The 24,838-nt window shown below is 42.8% G+C and overlaps 1 protein-coding gene across 1 annotated transcript in view; it reads right to left on the minus strand.

Annotated features, from left to right (window-relative positions):
• The window catches only part of Anapc1 (anaphase promoting complex subunit 1), an 80,897-nt gene extending 58,352 nt beyond the window's left edge, over nt 1-22,545 (minus strand). Inside the window, exons 1-13 of the mRNA XM_048352346.1 lie at nt 22,306-22,545; nt 16,345-16,581; nt 14,513-14,674; nt 12,162-12,213; nt 11,885-11,985; nt 10,439-10,521; nt 8,786-8,859; nt 7,376-7,521; nt 6,949-7,169; nt 6,189-6,398; nt 3,907-4,002; nt 2,191-2,281; nt 2,010-2,075 (exon numbers count right to left, since the gene is read on the minus strand). Coding sequence (XP_048208303.1) covers nt 2,010-2,075; nt 2,191-2,281; nt 3,907-4,002; nt 6,189-6,398; nt 6,949-7,169; nt 7,376-7,521; nt 8,786-8,859; nt 10,439-10,521; nt 11,885-11,985; nt 12,162-12,213; nt 14,513-14,674; nt 16,345-16,557 — 1,515 coding nt within the window. The 5' untranslated portion in view covers nt 16,558-16,581; nt 22,306-22,545. The remainder of the gene's footprint in view (nt 1-2,009; nt 2,076-2,190; nt 2,282-3,906; nt 4,003-6,188; nt 6,399-6,948; nt 7,170-7,375; nt 7,522-8,785; nt 8,860-10,438; nt 10,522-11,884; nt 11,986-12,161; nt 12,214-14,512; nt 14,675-16,344; nt 16,582-22,305) is intronic.
• Nucleotides 22,546-24,838: the final 2,293 nt, after the last annotated feature.

The following is a 24,838-nucleotide window of genomic DNA, read 5'->3' on the forward strand; positions in this document are numbered from 1 at the left end:
TTAAGAGCCCCTAACAGGATTAAAAACAAAGAAACTCATACTGAACACAATAGTTTAAAAAAAAAAAAAAGAGGGCTGGGAATGCAGCCTAGTGGCAGAGTGCTTGCCTAGCATACATGAAGCCTTGGGTTTGATTCCTCAGCACCAGATAGACAGAAAAAGCCAGAAGAGGTGCTGTGGTTTAAGTGGTAGAGTGCTAGCTTTGAGCAAAAAGAAGCCAGGGACAGTGCTCAGGCCCTGAGTTCAAGCCCCAAGACTGGGAAAAACAAAAAACAAAAACAAATACTGAAAGTATCCAGAAAAAAAAGGGAGAAGTATTATAAGAGAGGACAACAAACCAAAAAGGATAGAAACAAAGGAGGCCAGGAAAAAGGGGCATTTCTTTTGGTAGGGAATCAAACTCAAGGGCATTAAACTCAGGGATCTTGAAGGAAACTGAACTCAAGATCATGCAATGCTATAACCTCTGAGCTATATCCCCAGCCAGACCACATTTTACAAGTGCTCAATGGAAAGACCCAAAACTCTATGCCTCAGTAAACTATTCTTCAGAACTAAAAGTGAAATAGACATATTCTCAGATGAAAAAAATAAAATACTATAAGAAGTGGAGGAGGCAGATCTGTACTAAAAATGACAAGAGTGATATTCAAAATAACAGAAATGATCATAGAAATCTTGGACATAAGAATAAATTTTACGCCTGGCACTGGAGGCTCACACTTGTAATCCAAGCTACTCAGGAGGCTGAAATCTGAGGATTGCTGGTCAAAGCCAACCAGGGCAGGAAAGTCTGTGAGACTCTGATCTCCAATTAACCACCAGAAAACCAGAAGTGGCAGTATGGCTCAAAGTGGTAGAGCACTAGCTGAGGGACAGCACACAGGCCAAGTTTAAGTCCCACGACTGACAAAAAAAATAATAATTTTTACATGAAATTCAAATATACTCTAAAGACCAGAAGTATATATAAAAGCTTCGTGGAGGACAGTACTATGTTTGAACTTAGGGCCTTGTGCTTTCTAGAAAGGCAGGTGCTCTACTACTTGGCCCAAACCACCAGCTGCCTTACTTTAAAGAGAGGGTCTCACACATTTTTGCCCAGGCTAGTCTTAGTCAGCAATCCTCCCATCTATTCAACCTGGGTAGGTGGGATTACAGGTATGCTGCACTATGTCTGCCTTGTTCTTTATGATAGAATTTTTTTTTTTTTTTTGCCATTCCTGGGGCTTGAACTCAGGGCCTGAGCACTGTTCCTGGCTTCTTTTTATTAAAGGCTAGCACTCTGCCAACTTGAGCCACAGCACCACTTCTGGCTTTTTTTTTTTTTGTATATATGTGGTGCTGCGGAATTGAACCTAGGGCTTCATGTATACAAGACAAGCACTCTTGCCACTGGGCCATATTCCCAGCCCTACGATAGAATCTTGTTTAACTTTTTTTGCCCATGCTCACCTCAAACAACAATCCTCCAATATCCTCGTCCCAAACAACTGGGATATCGGGCATGAGATACAACAGCTTAAAAGTTTAAGTATTATTTATCATAGGAAACAGCAAAACCACTCTAGTGACTAGCAATATAGTAAAGATTTGGCATAACAATACAATAGAATGATGAATATAAAATAGCTACATCAACAGTTACAGTCAGAGGAGTATAGACTATGACTTTCTCTTACATAAAAATTCCAAAATGAGAAATTTTAAACAAATTATTCCAACCTATAAACCCAGTAAAACTGGTCTAGTACATACAGTGAGATACTGATTCAAAAACAAAAAAGGCAAAAGAAAGAAGAAAGGGAAGGAAGGAAAAGAGAAAGGAAGAGAGGGAAAGTGAGAGGGAAGGAGGGAAAACCTATTTAGTGATGCAAAAATAAATTAGAGCCAATCTACACTGTAAACATCATCTTCAAATCTGCCAAATTGTGCAAGCAGGCACAAAAACCCTTATATAAATAGCAAAGGCAGTCCTACAGAGAGGATGGCATGCTACTTTTACTTACCCTAACCACTCCTGTGTATAGTACAAGGTTTCCATTGCCTTCTAGGACTACCATGGCGTCTATCTTCTAAAAAAAGACAAAATGTTTCTTTTCCAATCTGCTCAAACTAACATGATTTTGAATTAAAAATCAAATGAAGCATAATAATTTGCAACTTCTGAAGAAATGTGCCTGTATTTACCTCCACTGGTGCTGCATCCTTTGCATGTATGTTGGTGAGAGAGCCAAAGATGAGCTGGGTTTTGTCATTACTCTCTTGAAACTTCACACACCTAAACATTAATAAAATAAAATAAATAAGCTCCTGATATATACAATCTTTATCTTTCTTATATTTAAGACATTGCTGAATAGAAAATGAGTCTTACAAGTTACATACTTACTGTATGCTTCCATTTATATAGCAGTCTCAAAGGGAAAAGTAAGGATGGAGAAAAGCTGTGGCCATAGGGATCGAGGGTAGGAGGACCATAAGATGACCATAAAAGGAAAGGGCAAACTATATAATGATAAAGGTATTTTATATCTTCATTTAGAGAGTATTTACAAATCTACACATATGGGCTGGGAATATGGCCTAGTGGCAAAAGTGCTCACCTCCCATACATGAAGCCCTGAGTTCAATTCCCCAGCACCACATATACAGAAAATGGCCAGAAGTGGCACTGTGGCTCAAGTGGCAGAGTGCTAGCCTTGAGCAAAAAGAAGCCAGGGACAGTGCTCAGGCACTGAGTCCAAGGCCCAGGACTGGCAAGAAAAACAAAAAAAACAAATATACACATTTGAGAAAACTACACTGAGACACATACAAACACGCGCGAGCACATGTAAAACTGGTGATATCTAAAAGGTATGTGATATCATCCTGATTATCCACTTCTTGAGTTTGGTAAGGTACTACAATTATACAGATGATACCACTGGGGAAAAACAGACTGCTCAGTATCAAAGACTTCTCTACTAATTTTAAACTCCTATGATGTGCAATTATTTCCAAATAAAAAGGTAAATAAAAGGGAAAATCATTTGAATATTTCAGTAAGATAAATGAGTAACGTATTCAAAAGAGAAAAATGAACATAAAAAATCATTAGGGGGCTGGGAATGTGGCTTAGTGGTAGAGTGCTTGCCTAGTATGCATAAGGTTCTGGGTTCGATTCCTCAGTACCACATACACAGAAAAGGCTGGAAGTGGTGCTGTGGCTCAAGTGGAAGAGCGCTAGCCTTGAGCAAAAGGAAGCCAGGGACAGTGCCCAGGCCCTGAGTCCAAAACCCAGGACTGGTTAAAAAAAAAAAAAAAAAAAAAAGACAGTGCCCAGGTCCTAAGTTCAAGCATAAGCATCACATATACACACACATAAAATAAAGTCCAGAAAAGAAGAATCTGTTCAGACTGAGAGCCTACAGAATAGGCACCTAGTTTAGAAACAAGACGACAAAATCGCAAATAGGCACAAAAGAGTATTTTTATGGTATAAAAATGCCAAAAACTACTGAGTGTCAATGGCTCACACCTATAATCCTAGCTACTCAGGAGGCTGAGATCTGAGATTCCCAGGTCAAAGCCAGTCCAGGCAGGAAAGCCCATGAGACTCTTCTCTCCATTAACCACCAGAAAACCCGAATTGGCACTGTGGCTCAAGTGGTACAGCCAGAGTTCAATCCCCACAACCGACAAAAAAAAACAAAAACAAAAACCCACAAGAACTATCAAAAACTGTATTGTAGTAATGTTGATATAACTGTCAATTTACTAAAAATAATTAATTAATATATAAAGCATATGAATTTGTGACATATAAATTACTTCTAAACAAAGATACTTAAAAATTTTTTTCTTAAAAGAAATCAGCCCTAAATAATTTACACAAAAATAATGGGGAATATAAGCACTTACCGTAATTGGAATTGGGACTCCACCAGAAAGCATAAGAATTTTTGTCCACATAGGTCAGTTGTAATAAATACCTTTGAGGCTTGTGAATTTTTCTCCCTGGAATAGATTAATATAAAAAAAAAAAAAAACTGTCAGCCCTGTTCCAAAACTCCACCTCATGTTTTTTGTTTGTTTTTGGCCAGTCCTGGGGCTTGAACCCAGGGCCTGAGCACTGTCCCTGGCTTCTTTTTGCTCAAGCCACTTAAGCCACAGAGCCACTTTCAGCTTTTTCTGCTTATGTGGTGCTGAGGACCTGAACCCAGGGCTTCATGTATACTAGGCAAGCACTCTACCCCTAAGCCACATTTCCAGCCCTTTATACAAAATTTTAAGGCTATCTGACACAAGCAAGAACTTTGAAGACACAAAATCATCTCTATGAATGAATTTCATGACTGTGCAGCGTTCCACCAATCTTTCTTCCTAAATCTAATCTATCCATTCAGGCTTCTTTCAGGTTCCACATACATAAGTCATTTTCTGTCCCTGTATTTTCAGTGCTTTCCATGCTTTCAGACTGAATAGTCTGTCTCATATTAAAAATATTAAAACAAGCAAGGCACTGGAGGCTCACACCTTTAATCCCAGCTCCCTGAGAAGACAAGACTGAGAAAACATGGTTTGAAGCCAGTTGAAGCAGAAAATTGTTCACAACACCACTTTCCAACAAATAACCTGGACACAGTTGCACAGATCTGTCATCCTAGCTACGCAAAGCTGAGTCCAGGAGGACTGCAGTTTCAGACTAGCTTGAACAGACTCCATCTCAGTGGCTAGGTACAGAAGCACATGCTTAACATCTCAGCTACTATAGGAAGCCTGAAATAGCCAAACTGTGGTCCAGAAGCACTCCTAGGCAGGAAGACCGATCCTAGCGGAAAAATAACCAGCATTAAAAAAAAATGCTCAGCAGTAGAATGTCTAAAAGTAGCTTGAAATAAAAAGTAAAATAGTGTGGATCTTAAAAATGGACTCCATTTGGTCGACTAAATAAAAATGGTCTGGTTAAGAAAATGTTACTTTTTTTTCATGTGTCTGTTTATGCTGACCCTAGGACTTGATTGAACTCAAGGGCTAGGCACTATTCTTGAGCTATATTGCTGGCTTTTTGGTGGTAAAATGGACATAAGACTCTCACAGACTTTCCTGCCCAGGCTGCCTTCAAACTACAATCCTCAGATCTCAGCAACCTGAGAAGCTAGGATTCTAAGTATGAGATGTTCCTACTTTTAATACATAATAGACTGACTCCAGGAGCCCCAGAGCCCACTTCTACACATTTCTAATCCACACCTCTTGCCTAGACCATTATTTTATAAACCTATACTACAATACCCTTGGGTGTTACTCTGCTCTTTCCCTTGCACTTACAACACACATACATAGCCTTCTTGCTACTCTCATCAAACAGAACAGACTTTCCAGGCAATCCCTCTCTCAAGCTCCTCTTCCTTAGCTATTTTCCTTCACCATACAAACCCAAGTAGGACAGCTTACATTTCCCTGCATATGCTACCCACCCACAGTTCTGAATTTTTCTACTAACTCCAGCTGCTTACTATGACCTTCCCCATTTTTCCAGCAAATAACTATTCATTTGCCAGAGACCTACCATAATTATTACTGGATTCTGCTATAACACCACCCTTTTCTTTTGCAGTTATGGACAGTAACTTATTAGCTTGTTAACTGGAATATATATTAGCATGTGGCTCAATTAATACAGGTTATTAAACAACATATAAAAGGAGAAAAGGTAAACACATCAGGTCTAAGCTGCATCTAAAAGAGTTGACAGTTAACTGCCATGAAGATAAAACTTTTTAAAAAGTCATAGAGGCTAGGGAATGTGGCTCAGTGGTAGAGTGCTTGCCTAGCATGCATGAAGCCCTGGGTTCGATTCCTCAGTACCACATACACAGAAAAAGCCAGAAGTAGAGCAATGACTCAAGTGGTAGAATGCTAGCCTTGAGCAAACCAGCTTAGGGACAGTGCCCAGGCTCTGTTCAAGGCCCAGGACTGGGGGGAAGGAGGGGGAGGTCATAAACTCCAAATTATGTATGTAGAGAAAGCAGTTCATTTTCCATAAAACATCAAATACCACTTAACTCCAAAATTACTACTAAGTGGTCTCAAGCATACTAGACAAATATTACATAGTTATACCCCTAGACTTAATATCAAGCATTTTCAAAGACTTTTAGCAATATTTTTCTTTGAATATAAAATTAAATACTCCAAACCTTGTATTAGTAACTGCCTCAGTCCACAAATGATCAATGCACAGTTCAGGAACAATTGGCTCTGTTTCTGGTGCAAGAAAGGAGCCATTACAATTACTATTGGGAGAATGAGAAATACTGTGTCTCTTTGGAGATTGATTATGGCTTGAAAGGTTGAACCTTTGCACCCCTGAAAAGGAGTGCACACCCAAGGCAGGAGAATGGGCACGACTGCAAAACAACCAGAGGAAGAAAGGTTTCACAATTAGCAATTCAGACTCATGGAATACACAGTCCTGTAACATATGCCAAAGTTCTTCACACAGGACTGTGTTTCCCAGCATAATCCCAGGAGTGTCTGTTTGCTTTACTATATTCTAAAGATTCAGAATTTTTGTTAAAGTAATGTACCTTTTAAAACAAATTACTTCATATTCTTCATCAGAAAAATTATCGCACACACACACACACACACACACACACACACACACACACCAAGCAACAGAAAGATATCAATTATAAAAAACAAACTGAAAAACTAAGGCCAAAGGAAACTATCAAATATTTTCGAGGTTCATATTCATCCAACTGCTACCGTATAGTGATAGAAACAAAGTAGTGTAGTAGAATAAACAGAATCACTGAAGAAAACTAACACAGCCGACTTAGAAGTCTTAGTAAAACTAGCACAAATACTCAAGGATGTCAACAGCATTTGTGTCAATAGCAACTGTAAATCTTTCAGAACAATAACAGCAAGCTTGCTTGTTTAAACTACTACCTTAGAGCTGCCATGTTGGAAATGGAAGGTGAACGCGAGTGCAGACTGGGTGATGAGGCTGAGCGACTCTGGCTGTGAATAGAAGAGTAGTTCTGGAACGGTGAAGCCACAGGGGAATCACCTTTGGAGAGGCTTCTGAGATGTGCCGTGAGGGAGCTGCTGGTGGCCACATTCTGTGGAGTCCCCCCTGGCTCAGAAAACTTTAAAACAGCATTCTCTTCCTTCAGCCAAAATGGAGAAAAACAAAATTAGTAATTAGAATTAAAAGTTTCAGTTTTGTAAGAAAATTAGTAATTAGAATTAAAAGTTCCAGCTTCATGAGAATGCAAGGCAGACACTAGTTTTAAAGACACATGTGATGCATCCACAAACATGACATTATTTATGATTCATTACCTTTCAGATTGTGAAGGAACCTCATTCTTACCTCTGATTTGACTCTCCTGAGAGTCCACACAGAATGCACATTTTGAACATTGTCATAGGTCATTACAATGGAAGGGTTCATGTTGAGAAAAACAATTTTCATTGCAGGATCTACAACATACTGCACCCGTGGTGACCCAAAAAGACCTTAGAAATAAAACAAACCATCAGGTGCTGAATGGTGGGATTTAAGACTAATCTTTCTGAAGTTTGTTGTTGTTGTTTTGCCAGTCCTGGGCCTTGGACTCAGGGCCTGACACTGTCCCTGGCTTCTTTTTGCTCAAGGCTAGACTCTGCCACTTGAGCCACAGCACCACTTCTGTCCTTTTCTATATATATGGTGCTGAGGAATCAAACCCAGGGCTTCCTGTATACGAGGCAAACACTCTTGCCACTAGGCCATATTCCCAGCCCCCTGAACTAAGTTCTTAACATTCCTAAAGGTAAAGAAAAACCAAGCCAACTAAAAGCATGAACTCCATTAAATATTATGTAATTTTCCCTGAATTTTAAGTTTACTTTGGGAATCAACTTTCTTAAAATGCATTAAAGAAGAAAGTATTTCAAGTTTTAATTTTATATACATGCAATTGAACATTGAATACTTGGGCTGATTCTCCATTAAATTCATCAGCTACAAGTAAGAAGTTCAAGAGTCCTCTAACGACCATCTCTCATAAATTCTAATCAACTCTACCATGGATTTCCAAAATTCTTCAGTATAAGTTTGTATAAAACTAATCAAATACTACTGAAATACATACTACTATTTGTACTTACTCGTTACATATATATCTTACACACTACTAAGCAAGCTTGCTGTTATGTTCTGAAAGATTTACAGTTGCTATTGACACCAATGCTGTTGAAATCCTTGAGTATTTGTGCTAGTTTTACTAAGACTTCTAAGTCGGCTGTGTTAGTTTTCTTCAGTGATTCATATTTAGACACTATTCTATTACACTACTTTGTTTCTATCACTATATGCTAGCAGTTGGATGAATATGAACCTCAAAAATATTTGATGGTTTCCTTTGACCTGTTTTTCAGTTTTTTTGTTATATTGTATAAGATATACACGTTATTTTCATATAGACTACCTTTTTGTTTCTTATCCTTCTCCAAAGCCCATGAAGAGCTTACTGAAAAGAATATAAAAATATCCAGGTACCAGTGGCTCACGCGTGTAATCCTTGCTACTTAGGAGGCTAAGATCTGAGGATCACAGTTCAAAGCCAGCCCAGGCAGCAAAGGCTGTGAGACTCTAATTAACCACCAGAAAACCAGAAGTGGCACTGTGGCTCCAAGTGGTAGAGTACTAACTAGCCTTGAGTTGAAGAGCTCAAGGACAGTGCCCAGGCCCGAAGTTCAAGCTCCTTAACTAAACAAAAGAATATAAAAATGTACTTACTTCCAGATTTACAAACAACGGGGGTTATTTCATCTAGTGGGTGCAACATGCTGAACATCGTTGGCAAAGGTTCTCTAGCAATAAACAAATACATAATTAATCACCAATACAAAATGACTGGGCATATGTGAACTGTACACTCTCCTTGCAAAGGAATCTTCTCTAGATAAACAAGCATGGCCTCAAAAAGCAGCCTTCTGGCTGGAATCAAGCCTATAATACCAACCACTCTGGAAGCTGAGATCTGAGGATTACTATTCGAAGCCAGCTCAGGCAAGACTTTAAGACTCCTATCTCCAACCAACCACCAAAAGTCAGAGTGGAGGTATGGCTCAAATGGTAGAATGCCAGCGCCTTGAGCAAAACAACTAAGGAGGGGCTGGGGATATGGCCTAGTGGCAAGAGTGCTTGCCTCATATACATGAGGCCCTGGGTTCGATTCCCCAGCACCACATATACAGAAAACGGCCAGAAGTGGTGCTGCGGCTCAAGTGGCAGAGTGCTAGCCTTGAGCAAAAAGAAGCCAGGGACAGTGCTCAGGCCCTGAGTCCAAGGCCCAGGACTGGCCAAAAAAAAAAAAAAAAAAAACAACTAAGGGACAGTGCCTAGGCCCTGAGTTCAAGCCCCAGTACAAAAAAAAAAAGCAGCCAACCTTTGAAATTTGTTATTTGTTATTTGTTTTTATTGTCAAGGTCATGTACAGGGGGGTTACAGTTACATACATAAGGTAGTACATTTCTTTTGTTTGTTTTGTTTTGTTTTTTGGTAAGTCCTGGGCCTTGGACTCAGGACCTGAGCACTGTCCCTGGCTTCTTTTTGCTCAAGGATAGCACTCTACCACTTAAGCCACAGCACCACTTCTGGTGTTTTCTATATATGTGGTGCTGAGGAATCGAACCCAGGGCTTCATGTATATGAGGCAAGCACTTTACCACTAGGCTAGGCCATATCCCCAGCCCTCAGGTTTTTGTTGTCGGTGGTGGTTTTTGTTTTTTTTTTTGGCTAGTCCTGGGCCTTGAAGTCAGTGCCTGAGCACTGTCCATGGCTTCTTTTTGCTCAAAGCTAGTACTCTGCTACTTAAGCCACAGGTCCACTTCTGGCCGTTTATATGTGGTGCTGAGGAATCGAACCTAGGGCTTCATGTATATGAGGCAAGTACTCTTGCCACTAGGCCATATTCCCAGCCCAGCCCTCAAGTTTTTTAAGACTATTTTATTCCTAGAAATCTCCATGTAGGACTCTATACATACATACACAGAAGGAGAACAACATAGCCCAGGGCACATTTGCAAATAGCAGCCAGCACATTACAGAACCCACAGAGTAATGTAAGCAAAGGCAGTCTTTATGTGCCTATCATACCAACAGCGCATCTATGGTAGCTAAAAAAGAAAATTAGCCTCCTATGTGTGCTTATAAAGGGGTATATTAAAAAATAACCACGAGAAAACCAGAAGTGGCACTGTCGCTCAAGTAGTAGACCTAAAGAGCTCAGCAACAACCCCACGACTGACCTCTCCCCCAATAGCATTTATCTGTTATGAGTATAGAAATTATCATCACCTCAAACTTTTGGTTTGAAATTTTTACCTCAGAACCAACACTAAAGAGGTCCAAAAATAATACTACAATGAATAAAAATAAAATGAATACCTGGGTAGAACTGGAGGTACCTCATGTGAAGAACTGCTTCGTTCAAACAACAATCCATATTTAGTGGCCCAAACATTTGCAACCTATCAAGTAAAAGGGTGGGAAAAGACAATCTGTAAGAGAATCTAGTCTTTCTTTAGGAAACAGTTTTAGAAAACATGACAACACTAATGAGAGCTTTACAAAGTAATATTACCATGAACTATAATATTTAAAACTATTCTGACAAGCTATTCTAAAATACAATCAAATCTACGAAAGAGGAGTTTGATGTGAAATTCTTGCCCATACTTGCAAAACCATTTGGTGTAAACCAACTGAACAACTCATGGGGGGAGAGGGAAAAGGGGAGGAGGGAGGAGGAATGAGGGAGGAGGTAACAAACAATACAATAAAAGTACCCAAGGCCTAACGTATGAAACTGTAACCTCTCTGTACATCACTTTGACAATAAATAAGGAAAAAAAAATTCTTGCCTATAGCTAATATCAATATCAAAATGACATCAAAATGACAATGTGACAAAATTTTAACAGTAACTGGTATGGAAGTGCATAGCTATAATCCCAGCCCTCAGAAACTTGAGGAAGGGGGGAGGAGGTCAAGAGTTTAAGGGTAGCCTGGGCTACATATGTACCCCATCTCAAAAAAATCTATTAAAATAAAAAAATAAATATTTCTATAGCACTAAACATTGACAATTATGAGCAGCTAAAAAAAGAGCAGCACTATTCACAAGTCTTATTTTTGTGGTTTTTTTTTTTTTGCCAATCCTGGGCCTTGGACTCAGGGCCTGAGCACTGTCCCTGGCTTCTTTTTGCCCAAGGCTAGCACTCTGCCACTTGAGCCACAGCGCCACTTCTGACTTTTTCTATACATGTGGTACTGAGGAATCGAACCTAGGGCTTCCTGTATACGAGGCAAGCACTTTACCACTAGGCCATATTCTCAGCCCATAAGCCTTATGTATTAGAACCAAAATGATTTCTTACATATCATTTAAGCTGACAAAATGCTCTCATACTTTGTAATTCACTTCATTAAATAACTTTTTATTTGTGTAAAGGTTAGAAAAACAGTAAGCCACAATAGCTACTAAAATTTAGTTATTGTATATGAGTTGTATTTGAGTCAGTATTCTTGGTTAGATGTGCTGGGATGTATAGCTCAGTGGCAAAGGGCTTGCCTAGCAAATGCAACGTCCTGGGTTCCATCCCCAGTATCACAAAAGAAAATACAAAAAAATACAGTTTAAAAAAAAAAACCAAAAATATATATAATTATTGGTTGCAATACATAGGCAAAAGCGCTGGAATATACTAAGAAAGGTGGTCAGTAGATGGCCTACCTAGAAACTGTGAGGCTAAATTCAAACTCCAATACTGCCCTCAACAAAAAAGTAATTTAAAATCACACACATACACATATGAAAGCAGTCACGCTTACCTGAAATGGTAAAGAAGCTATATAATCCTTTCCTTCGATGGTATGCATATTAATACATGAGCTTTGCAATATACAGATGCATTTTTCTAGCTCATGGCTACCTGAAAAGATAGACACAATATTTATGAGGGTTTTTCACTAAAGAATTCAATCCTTACAGTACAAATGCTTTAATGCACAATACAAAAGTGCTTGGATTAAATTACTACTATTGTAAACACCAAGACATAAAGCATTTTGAGTCTCATGAGAAATAAAATTTCAAAAAGGAACTTACGGTAGATCTTTTCAGACTTATCCTGTGATATAATGAAGTCACACCATAATGCCTAAAACCAAAACAAAATACTTACAATAACTGAATCTAATTAATAAGCTATTTGAGAAATTATGGCATCTAAATAAATGATATCTATGTAAACCTTTCCTTCCTCCTCAGCACATATACCACGGGAACAAACAAGAAAAAGCAAAACTAATTAAACTGTTATAAGGAAAAATAACCAATTTTTACAGATAAGATTTTATGAAAACAGATAAAAATCAAAAAACCTATAGCCTTACAGCAAAAATTCAACAGTGGGTCAACTTGCACTAAACCCTATCATCCCATACAAAGCTAAAAACTGTATATAGGAGTTTAAAATTAAGTTACTTTAGAGTCTGAAGAATTACCTTCCCATTGACCTTAGATCCTTTCTAGACTTGCTTCCTCAACCCTGTTATTTATTTCTTTATTTATTTATGCATGCATGCCAGTCCTGGGGCTTGGGACTCAGGGCCTGAACACTGTCCCTGGCTTCTTTTTGCCCAAGATATATATGTTATTTTCATACAGACTACCCTTTTGTTTCTTATCCTTCTCTAAAGCCCCAAAAGAGCTTACTTAAAAGAATATTAAAATAGCCAGGTGCCAGTGGCTCATGCCAGGAGGCTAAGATCTGAGGATTGCAGTTCAAAGCAAGGCCGGGCAACAAAGTCCGTGCAACTCTTATCTCCAATTAACCACCAGAAAACCAGAAGTGGCACTGTGGATCCAAATGGTAGAGCACTAGCACCACATAAACAGAAAAAGGCAGAAGTGGTGCTGTGGATCAAGTGGTAGAGTGCTATCCCTGAGCAAAAAGAAGCCAGCAACAGTGCTCATGCCCTGAGTCTCAAGCCGCATGACTGGCAAAAAAATAAATAAAATTATGATTACTACAGAGCCATATAAATATCAAGCTTCTAAGGAAAAAAGAATCTCTAATATTACCTAATACCCAGGCCTTTTTTGCTTTTCCAACTTTAGGAAAAAGTCTTTCTTAAGCAGCTTTCTAGAACCAGGATTCAAGCAAAGTTCATTTCACAAGTTTTAAAAATACTGGTTATCATGGTGACACGTGTCTCCAATACAGTACTTGGGAAGCTAATGCATAAGGATCCAAGCTCCAACCCAAGGAAAAATCATGCTTAATGATGCCACTTAAGTCTATTTTCATCTACAACAGTCCTTACCCTTTTTTCTTCCTCCATGACTAACTTTTTTTTTGGCCAGTCGTGGAGCTTGGACTCACGACCTGAGCACTGTCCCTGGCTTCTTTTTGCTCAAGGCTAGCTAGCACTCTGCCTCTGAAAGCCACGGCACCACTTCTGGCCTTTTCTATATATGTGGTGGTACTGAGGAATCCAACCCAGGGCTTCATGTATATGAGGCAAGCACTCTTGCCACTAGGCCATATTCCCAGCCCCCATGACTAACATTTTAAAAGAGACCAAAATGCAGACACACCTCAATTCTACATATGCCTGTTTTGCCTTCACAACAGCATTAATAACTACTGATCATCTTGTCTGCACCAATTAATACACAGCAGCTCATAAAATGATCATTTTTCTAATTCCGCCATTCTTTCTAAACTTATTAACTGTCATTCTTCTATGAGAATTTTCTTTTACCAAATGGAGATAAGCCCCATGTATTCCTGAAAAGCCACAGCCACAGTACTTAATTAAATTAAAGCCACAGTGCTTAATTTCCTTCCTGTTAACTGTTGGATTTTAGAGCAAAGTTAGGTAAGACAGTCATGTAGCGAATCAGGGAATTTTCCTATCATTATACACCCAATAATTTATTCATCTAACACTCAATTATAATAACCCAGACATAAAAAGGTTTCTTTTTTTATCCTTAATTTTTATTAATTTTTGTTGATAATAACAAACTGAAGTAGGCAAAGGGAACATTTAAAGATGACCACTGGCAATCTGAAGATCATGGTTCCAAGCCAACTCAGGCAGGAAAAAGTCTGAGACTCTTACCTACAATTAATCACCAAAAAGCCAGAAAGGGAACTATGGCTCAAGTGGTAGGGTTCTTTGAACACAAACACTAAGGCACTGTGCCCAAGCCCTGAGTTCAAGCCACAGGACCAGCATTAAAAAAAAAAAAAAGATAACCACTAGCAAAGGATAATGGACAACACATAAATTAAAATCACAATTTCCTATCATTATCTTCACTACGTGCCACAAGTATACTCTCAGCTACTGGATCCTTACACTGCTTCTATATTTTTGTTAAACTTTAAAACAAAATCTTTTTAAATGAATAAAGACAATCAAATGTTAAAATTCAAGGTAACTTACCTGTTGAACAGGACTATCCACTGTAAAGGCTTTATAAACTGCCATTGCCTGGCTTTTACTTCCCCTGCTCCAGATAACCATATTTCCAGCCACATACAGCTCCTCATCATAGTCCGCTTCTTCTCCAATTTCACTTACGCCTTTCCTCAAATGCCAGCTTTCCTTAAAAATTAATACAAGTGTAAGATATGTCCAAGCACTTCCATTTCTCTTTCTCAATACTATGGAGCAAGATTTATTCAGCTGAAGAATAAGTCTCAATCCAAGCCCAACTCTAAGGTGGTCCAGTGCACTGATTAACAAAATGAGACTATGTGGGCATATTATCTTAAAAAACAAGAACGTACTCAAGCACCGAGTATAATGAAGGTTGCATATCAAATTTCCATATTACTCTGCCAAAAGTATTTCTTAAATCATCTTTTCTACAGATTAAAAAATAAAATCACATGCTGTGACTAAAAAGACATTAAGTCTAGAAAACAGAGACATGAACAAGGGAATCAATGGGGGAATTATGCACAGTACAGACTTCCCCACTACACTGTTGCATATATGCTGGCTTTCTTTCCCTTATCCAATCCAGAAATTAATGGAAGAGAGAAAGTCTCCATTCCTAATTGCATGCATTTTTCTTCCTTATTTTGTGATACTTAGGGCTTGGACTCAGGACCTCAAGTTTGCTATTGCTCAACACAAGAGCTGTACGTCCAGCCCTGTTTTTCATTGGTTATTTTCTAGAGGTCTCAGAAACTTTTCTACTTAGGCTATAGCTTCAAATCAAGTTCCTTCCACACTCACCCTCCTAAGTAGTTAAGATTTCCAGGTATGAGCTATCTACACCAGGCTATGATGTCTAATTATAAAGATGGGAGGACTGTTATTCAAGGCTAGCCCCGTTATAAATAGTTCATGAGATTCCATCTCAACCAATGACTCAGCATAGTGGCAAATAATCATCATCATAGTGACACAGGAAAGCACAATAAGAGAATTACAGTCTAGGCCAACCCATACATAAAACAAGATCCTATCTCAAGTACAACCAGTCCAAAAAGGGTCTGGAAGACTGGTTCAAGTGGTAGAGGTCTACGTACTAAAGCACAAGGTCCTGAGTTAAACCTATCATGCCAAAATAAATAACTACTACCATATACCTGTTACAGTAAGTAATGCCTGCCTATAATTCCAGTACTACAGAGGCTTGGGCAGATCACGAGTTTGAGTTCTGGGATATAGTACACAGCAAGATCCTGCCTTAAAAAAACAAAGGAAAAAAATTATTCTGCCATAGTACAGTGGCACACACCTCTAATCCCAAAAGGATCTGAAGTATGAGGCCAGCCTGACCTACCTGGCAAGACCTGATCTCAGACTGAGAGTATGGCACAGTGGTAGGGTGCCTGCTTAAAAAGACCCTATCTCAAAAGAAAGGAACTACTACTGCTCTACCTTCTGAAGTGACATTTCTGCCCTCCTCTAGAAATATGCACCTATTCTGCAGAACAGAGAAATTCTATTCTCTACCATTTAACCACCAAACATCAAATAACATGAAATCTGGTTCCTACATAGGAAATGAAGAGAAACAGGTTTAAAACTAATCATAACCAGAACTTGACTCTCTTTATAAACCTTGAGTTACAGAGTATGTCAAAATAAGCAGCCCAAATGTTTTACAATAATCATTATTTTAGTATTGATTCAAATTAGTAAACATTAACTTTACCCTAGAAGTAGCATTATGCTTATTCCTTATTTGTAATTGGGGAGTCTCAACTTACAAGAAGATTTTATCACTACAATTCAAAAATATGAGATATTAATAGAACCTTCTGTTTTTCGTGGATGGTAACCTCTTGAAGAGATCCAACCAAACCAGCAGCACCATCAGAAGACCATAATTCAGAGGCTGGCTGTAGCTGACGAAGCTGGAGGTTCAAAGCATTAGGGTGGTTCTTGCAGTGATCTCGACCAAAAGGAACAAATTCCTGCAAATCCCCGGCTGCAATCATTGTTGCCCTTTCTTCATAGAAGTTCGACATGGGTTCCAAATATCAACATTATTTCTGCATAAATTCAAACAAATTCTGGTCAAACTTTAGAGTCCAAAGCAATTATTACTGCAAAGATGTGAGTGGTTGTGGTGAAAACACACCACTCTATCTCCCAACCATTTCAACATACAGCTACGTACATGACTTACTATATAGTATGTAAAATGAGTGTTCTGAGGACACATCTACAATATAAAGCTTTAATGGCATTACATTAAGTTGCAATCCTCAAACACAGAAATACGACATTTGAATTCAACACATCAACAGGAGCAAGCACTAGAACCAAATCATCATCTCAGCATATGCAGAAAAGGCATTTCACAAGATCCAACACTCCTTTATGATAAAAGCTCTGGAGAAGCCAGGAATCCATGGAACACTCCACAATATAATAAAGGTGGTATATGACAAACCTACAGCCAGCACTACTCTTCATGGTGAAAAGTTAAGAACATTTCCTCTAAAGTTAGTAACCAGACAAGGATGTCCACTTTACCCACTCCTCTTCATTATAGTCCTGGAATCCTAGCTGGATCAATAAGGTGAGGGACAACATAAAAGGGATTCAAACAGGGAAAGAAGAAAAACTCTCCTCTCCTTCTTTGCAGATGACATGATTCTGTATTTAAAGAACTAAAGAACCCATAGATTCCTCTCCCAAGTTATTTGAGCTGATGGGAAACCTTGGCAAAGTAGCAGGATATAAAATGAACCCACAAAAGTCAGTAGCTTTTCTGTATGCCAACAATGAGAAGAGCAAAGCTTAAATCAGGAAAGCAACTCCTTTTGTAATAGCCGCAAAACAAAATAAAATACCTAGGAATTAACTTAACCAAAGATGTGAAGGACCTCTATGATGAAAACTTTAAAAACCTAAAAAAGGAAATTAAAGCAGAGTTAAGAAAATGGAAAAATCTCCCATCCTTCTGGATTGGAAGGATTAACATGTGAAAATGGCAATGAACAAAGCTATGCACAAATTCAATACAGTACCCATCAAAATCCCAACAACATTTTTGAATGATATAGAAGAAGCAATCCAAAAATTCATGATATAGAAGACCCCAAATAGCAAAATCAATCCTTAGTAGGAAGAACAGTGCTGGAGGAATATCAATACCAAGCTTCAAACTGTGGTGTAGTAATAAAAACAGCTTGGTACTGGCACAAGAATGGGGCTCAGGACCAATGAAATATAAGACTCAGAAATTAACCCACAGATCTATAGCCACCTAATATTTGAGAAGGTAGCCAAAAGCAGAGAATGAGGGGAAAAAAAAAAAAAAACTCTTCAACAAAGGATAGTAGCACAATTAGCTATCCACATGCAGAAAACTGAAACTAGACCTCATATAACACCCGGCACCAGAATCAACTCCAAATGGATCAAAGACCTCAATGTAAGATCAGATACCCTGAAAAGATTACAGGAACGAATAAGGAAAACACCAAGGCTCGGTAGAAATTTCTAAGTAAAAAACTTGATTAGGGGCTGGGAATATGGCCTACTGGCAAGAGCGCTTGCCTCGTATACATGAAGCCCTGGGTTCGATTCCCCAGCACCACGTATGTAGAAAATGGCCAGAAGTGGTGCTGTGGCTCAAGTGGCAGAGCACTAGCCTTGAGCAAAAAGAAGCCAGGGACAGTGCTCAGGCCCAGAGTCTAAGCTCCAGGACTGGCAAAAAAAAAAAAAAAAAAAAAAGACTTAAAGAGAGACTTCTCTGAAGAAATAAGAATGGCCAAGAGGGGCTGGGGATATAGCCTAGTGGCAAGAGTGCCTGCCTCGGATACACGAGGCCCTAGGTTCGATTCCCCAGCACCACATATACAGAAAACGGCCAGAAGCGGCGCTGTGGCTCAAGTGGCAGAGTGCTAGCCTTGAGCGGGAAGAAGCCAGGGACAGTGCTCAGGCCCTGAGTCCAAGGCCCAGGACTGGCCAAAAAAAAAAAAGAATGGCCAAGAGACACATGAAGAGATGTTCAACATCTCTGGCCATAAAAATCAAAACAACACTGAGATTCCACCTCACCCCAGTTAGAATGGCCATTATCAAGAAAAGTAACAGTAACAGATGCTGGAGGGGATGTTGCCAAAAGAAAACAGTTGGTAGGAACATAAACTTATTCAACCACTCTAGAAAGCAGGATGGAGGTCCCTCAAAAGACTAAACATAGTTTCCCTATGATCCAACAATCCCAATGCTGGGCATCTATCCAACTAACCATAAACAAGGCCACACTAAAGCCACCAGCTAGGCCATGTTCGCTGCCGCATTGTTTACCATAGTCAAGATACGGAATCAACCTAGATGCCCCTCAGTGAACAAACTGATCAACAAAATGCAATTACATATACATACATATATATAATAAAATTCTATGCTTCCATAAGAATGACATTGCCTCATTTGTAAGGAAATGGAAAGACTTGATAAACAGTTACTTCGAAGTGAAGTCAGTCAGACCCAAAGAAACATAGGCTGTATGGTTTCCCTCATTTGTAATAATTACAATGTGTCTATAAATCTACAAGGAACCTCAATGGAGAGTAAAAGACTATTATACCCAGACATGATTAAACAGTACTCTAAACATTCAGTGAGAACAAAAGAGGATATTCTTTTTTTGTTTTTTTGTTTTTTGTTGCCAGTCTTGGGGCTTGAACTCAGGACCTGAGAACTGTCCCTGGCTTCTTTTTGCTCAAGGCTAGCACTCAGCGACTTGAGCCACAGCACCACTTCTGGCTTTTTCTGTATATGAGGGCTTCATGTGTACGAGACAAGGACTTTACCACTGGGCCATATTCCCAGCCCCAAAAAAGGATATTCTTAAGTGAGGAACACAAGGACTCAACCACTGTGTATGTATGATCATATAAAATGATGCTTATCGAAATGCACTACAAGAAATAGAAACAAGAGGGGTTTTTTTGGTTGTACTGTTGTAGTTCTTTTTTGGTTTGTTTTCCCTTCATTCCTTTTTCCATTGGTTTATTCCCTTCTGTCACTATTTTTTATTTCTGTACACTTTGTCTTGTATATGAGTTTATCTGATTTGGGGAGGGGAAAAGGAATCACAGACATGGGAGGACAAAGGGTGAACCAATTCAGCAGTGAAACCCACTAGACACTATGCTGGAAACCGAACTATACAACTTGGGGGAGAAGGAAGTCCAGAGGGGGGAAAAATGGGAGAGAATGAAGGAGGGGGTGATACTGTTCACTTACATAACTCCTCTGTGTACCAATCCTGTAATTACAATAATTTTAATTTTTCATATCTGAAAAAATACATTTGATAAAAGCACTATAGACGATCATCTGCATGAAATATCAGGATTAACAGACTGAATTTTCTTAGATTTCTCATCTGTCTTTTGTGCAGTCTTTTTTCTGCTTCACCAACACCTCAAAGCCATTGAAATTGCTATACATGTACTATAGAGTTGCAAAGTTACTTTGCTGTAAATTATTTTTTCTGACATGTCTCATAAAATATGGCATTTTTTACCAGAACTAAATCATTACTGCCATCTGAAATCAATGCTGAAAAAAATGCTTTATGGCTGGGAATATGGCCTAGTGGCAAGAGTACTCGCCTGGTATACATGAAGCCCTGGGTTAGATTCCCCAGCACCACATATGTAGAAAAAAGAAGATGCTTTATAAAATTTGTAAAAAATGCAAAATTCACCTGTTCAAGGTAACCAATACTTGTTAAACTTGCTACTTTACCCAAGTTGTGAGAATTGAAATACTCTTTTTGTTTGTTTTTCCCAGTCCTGGGCCTTGGACTCAGGGCCTGAGGCACTGTCCCTGGCTTCTTTTTGCTCAAGGCTAGCACTCTGCCACTTGAGCCACAGCGCCACCTCTGGCCATTTTCTATATATGTGGTGCTGGGGAATCGAACCCAGGGCTTCATGTATACGAGGCAAGTGCTCTTGCCACTAGGCCATATCCCCAGTCCCCTTGAAATATTCTTTTAACCTGAGACAAAACTGCAGAATCATTTTCACAGTCTATTATTTTATGCGAAGGCAACATATTTAACTGTGAAATTCCCCAAACTTTAATAAATGTGTTACAAGTAACATGAATGTATTAGTGTTCGTATTTTAAAAACACTCAATGGATTACGGTGTAAATAAAAATGTCAGTATTGACACCTGGAACTAAAATAGACCAGGCCAAAAAGAGGAAACAAGGCAGACAAGGAGAGCCCTGGATTGGGACCTTCCTTTCCCAGCCACTTTCCGGTCAGTGGAACTGAGAGGCCCAAGGCCCGGCACGCACGCAGGCACCAGGCCCCCTCACCCGCATCACACCCCCCACCAGGCCCCCTGGCCCGAGCTGCGCCCCACCCCCAGAGGCCCCTTTACCCTGAGGCCCCCTCGCCCGCGCTGCGCCGCGCCGCACCCCCGAAGGCCCCTTTACCGTGAGGCCCCCGCGCCCCCGGAGGCCCCCTGGCCCAGGCTGCGCCGCGCCGCACCCCCGAAGGCCCCTTTACCGTGAGGCCCCCGCGCCCCCGGAGGCCCCATGGCCCAGGCTGCGCCGCACCCCCGAAAGTCCCCCCCGCCCGCGCCGCACCCCCGGAGGCCTCTTTACCGTGAGGCCCCCGAGCCCCCGGAGGCCCCCTGGCTCAGGCTGCGCCGCGCCGCACCCCCGAAGGCCCCTTTACCGTGAGGCCCCCGCGCCCCCGGAGGCCCCCTGGCCCAGGCTGCGCCGCACCCCCGAAAGTCCCCCCGCCCGCGCCGCACCCCCGGAGGCCCCTTTACCGTGAGGCCCCCTCGCCAGCGCCGCACCCCCGGACGCCCCTTTACCGTGAGGCCCCGTCGCCAGCGCCGCACCCCCGGACGCCCCTTTACCGTGAGGCTCCCTCGCCTGCGCCGCACCCCAGGAGGCCCCGTCACCCCCGAGTCCGCCCCACTCTTGGGGCCCCCTTACCCGCGCCGCACCCCAAGACCCCCTCACCCCCGAGGCCGCCGTACCCCGAGGCCCCCGCACTTCCGAGGCCCCCTCACCCCCGAGGCCGCCGCACCCCCGAGACCCCACCCCCGAGGCCGCCGCACCCCCGAAAACTCCTCACCCCCGAGACCCCTCACCCCTGAGGCCGCCGCACCCCCGAGACCCGCTCACCCCCGAGCCCCCTCATCCCCGAGGCCGCCGCACCCCCGCCGGACCCCCAAGACCCCCTCACCCCCGAGGCCGCCGCACCCCTGAGACCCCCTCATCCCCGAGGCCGCCGCACCCCCGAGAACCCCTCATCCCCGAGGCCGCCGCACCCCCTCACCCCCTCACCCCCGAGGCCGCCGCACCCCAAGACCCCCTCATCCCCGAGGCCGCCGCACCCCCTCACCCCCTCACCCCCGAGGCCGCCGCACCCCCTCACCCCCTCACCCCCGAGGCCGCCGCACCCCCAAGACCCCCTCATCCCCAAGGCGGCCGCACCCCCGAGACCCCCTCACCCCCGCCACAGGCCCGAGGCCCGCTCGTCCGCGCCGCACGCCCGAGGCCGTCTCCCGCCCGAGGCCGTCTCCCGCCCCAGGCCGTCTGCCGCCAGGGGCCCCCTGGTCCGCGCCGCCCGCCCGGGGCCGCCACGCCCGCTCCGCCCCACTCGGCCCCGCGCGCACGCGGGGCCTCCCGGGGGCCCCCAGCCCCTCGCGCCAGGCCCCGCCCGGGCCAGGCCCCGCCCCCCCGGGCCGCCCGCCCCCACGGCCCCGGGCCCCGCGGCGCACCTGGAGGACTCGGAACGCGCCGGGCGCTGCGAGCCCGGGCTGCTCCCCGGAGGCGCGGGGGCCGCGGAGGCCCACGAGCAGCGGCAGCTCGGTCACGCCGACTCCCGGGCCGCGGCGCCTTCGCATCCCCCTCTCCCTCCCGGAGCCTGGAGGAGAAGCGGGCCGCCACCGCAGCCGACGGCGCGAGGCAGGAACACGCGCGAGAGGCTCAAGTGAGGGCGGCCATCTTGGCTTTCCCGTGGTGCCCCGCGCGCGGGCCGGGCTGCGCAGGCGCGCGGCGTTCCCCCCCCCCCCCCCCCCGCGGAACCGGCGCGCCTGCGCCGTGGCGGCAGAGGCTGCGTGGACGGAAGGCGTCGGGGTGTGGCCCGCATCCCCGAGACGATGCGGCGCGGAAGCCGTGTCGCGGGGGCCGGTCCCTCAGTTCGTGGTCCCTGGACGTTAGCTGCAATGCATGGACCCATGTCCAAGCCCAAGTGTGGAGTGCTAGAGGCCAGGGACAGAGCTCAGGCCCTGAGCCCGAGCCCCAGGACTGTGTGGGTGCACGCGCGCGCACACTCACACACACACACACACACACACATTATTTTATGGGGGGAGAGAAGATGGAGAGTGCTGAAGGGTCCTTGAGACTCTATCTCCCTTTCGCCAGCAAGAGGTTGGCCTAGAGGCACAGCTCAAGTGGTGGAATGCTAGCCATGAGCTAGAAAGGTGATTGAAAGTGTGAGGTCCACATACACCACGCCCATTTCCTAGCAAACTGCTAGGATGCTTAGTTAGATCCTGCAGTTATCACACGTGAAAAGATTCACTTACAACCACTGCCTCACTTCCCACTACTGCCCCTATGCGAGTACGGAATTTCAGCATTGATCTTATAGACGTCTTTAGTGGTACCGTCTTGTGTCTAATGGTGTGTTACTAAATTTTACTTCAGTCTATTTTCAGCATCTTTCAAGAGAATGGAAAGAAAAAGGAAACAACGTTATTTCACTATCACATGAGTGAGTTCTTTTACTTGTGTACCATTTCATTTTGCAACAACTACAAAAGCTTCATTTTACTGAGAGGATTAAGTCCAGCAGGCCTAGAATTAGCCTGAGCTGTTATGCCAAAGTTCCTGTGTGACACTGACCCTTAGCCAAGACATAAGGCAGACTCATTCTTTTTTTTTTTTCTTTTTTGCCAATCCTGGGGCCTAGATACTGTCCTTCAGCTTCTTTTGCTCAAGGCTAGCACTGTACCACTTGAGACACACTGCCACGTCCAGCCTTTTCTGTTTATGTGGTATGAAGAATTGAACCAGGGCTTCATGTACGCTAGGAAAGCACTCTACCACTAAGCCACATTCCCAGCCCCCAGACTCATTCTTTTTTGTTGTTCTTTTTAATTTTTTTCTATTTTTTTATTGTCAAAGTGATGTACAGAGGGGTTACAGTTACACACATAAGGCAGTGACTGGCCTGGACACGCCCTCTTTTTCTTAGATGAAAACCAGGAGGTCTTTCCTGTAACTACAGGTTCCTGAGCCAGGGAACACAATGGGCACACTGCTGAAGTTTCACAAATGTAGCCTGTAGGACAGAGGCTGTAAACATGGGAGTGATTGTACAGTGTGGTTTAGTTCGTTTCTTTGTCTTCACAGTTCCCTTCAGATGTTTTGGCATAGAAATTGTCATTCCATTTGGACATACAGCAAGTGTGAAATTAAAACAATAGAGCCGATTTCCCATATTTGAGTCACTGGTCTTTGTCAAGGCTTGAAATCGTAGTTACAAGCTAGGCACCCATGGCTCGTATCTGTATTCCTAGCTGCTCGGCAAGAACCAGAGGATCAATGTCCCAGGGTTTCGTACCCCATCCTGGCACAAAAGTCCCCGAGACACCATCTCCACAGCAACTAGCAAAAAGCCTAGGCTGTAGTCCTGACAAGTGACAAGTGGTAGAGTGCCAACTGTAAGCAAGTCAGGTGAACAAATACTGGTCCCGGGTTCCAATCTCAGTACTGACAAAAGCAAACACAAAGCTGCCAGTTCTTTGACACTTCTTCTAGGAAGCACTTGGGTGATTCTTCCCCACGAGTGTAGGCTGTGTGGGTGTCCGCCAAGGGAATACGGTGAAGCAGAGCCACAAACAAGGCCACACAGCTCCCGCCTTGTATACAGGGATTTCTGATCTCAGGGTCCTAGGCTTCAACCTTGGCCTCCGTTAGCTCTCCAAATCACCCCAGTGCAGGGGGCAGCTACATAGAACAAGTCTAGGTTGACATTGGAAAGGCCATATCAAAGGGTTTTATGAGCCATACAGACTTTGTCACATCCGCTGTGCTGTTGCAGCACAAATGCAGCCAGGTATGATGTTGAAACATATGGCTGTGTGAGAATAACACAGATTTGCAAAAAACAGGCACAAAACACAGCAAGCTGAAGTTTGCTGACTTGAGGTGCCAGCCATTTGAAGGTGCCAGGCAGAGATGAGGAGCAATGACAATCCTTCTCCCCTATGCTCCATTCCAATCTCTGGCTCTCAGTTTCCT

The sequence above is a fragment of the Perognathus longimembris genome, chromosome 8 (genome assembly GCF_023159225.1).
Source record: "Perognathus longimembris pacificus isolate PPM17 chromosome 8, ASM2315922v1, whole genome shotgun sequence".
Taxonomy (NCBI): Eukaryota; Metazoa; Chordata; class Mammalia; order Rodentia; family Heteromyidae; genus Perognathus; species Perognathus longimembris.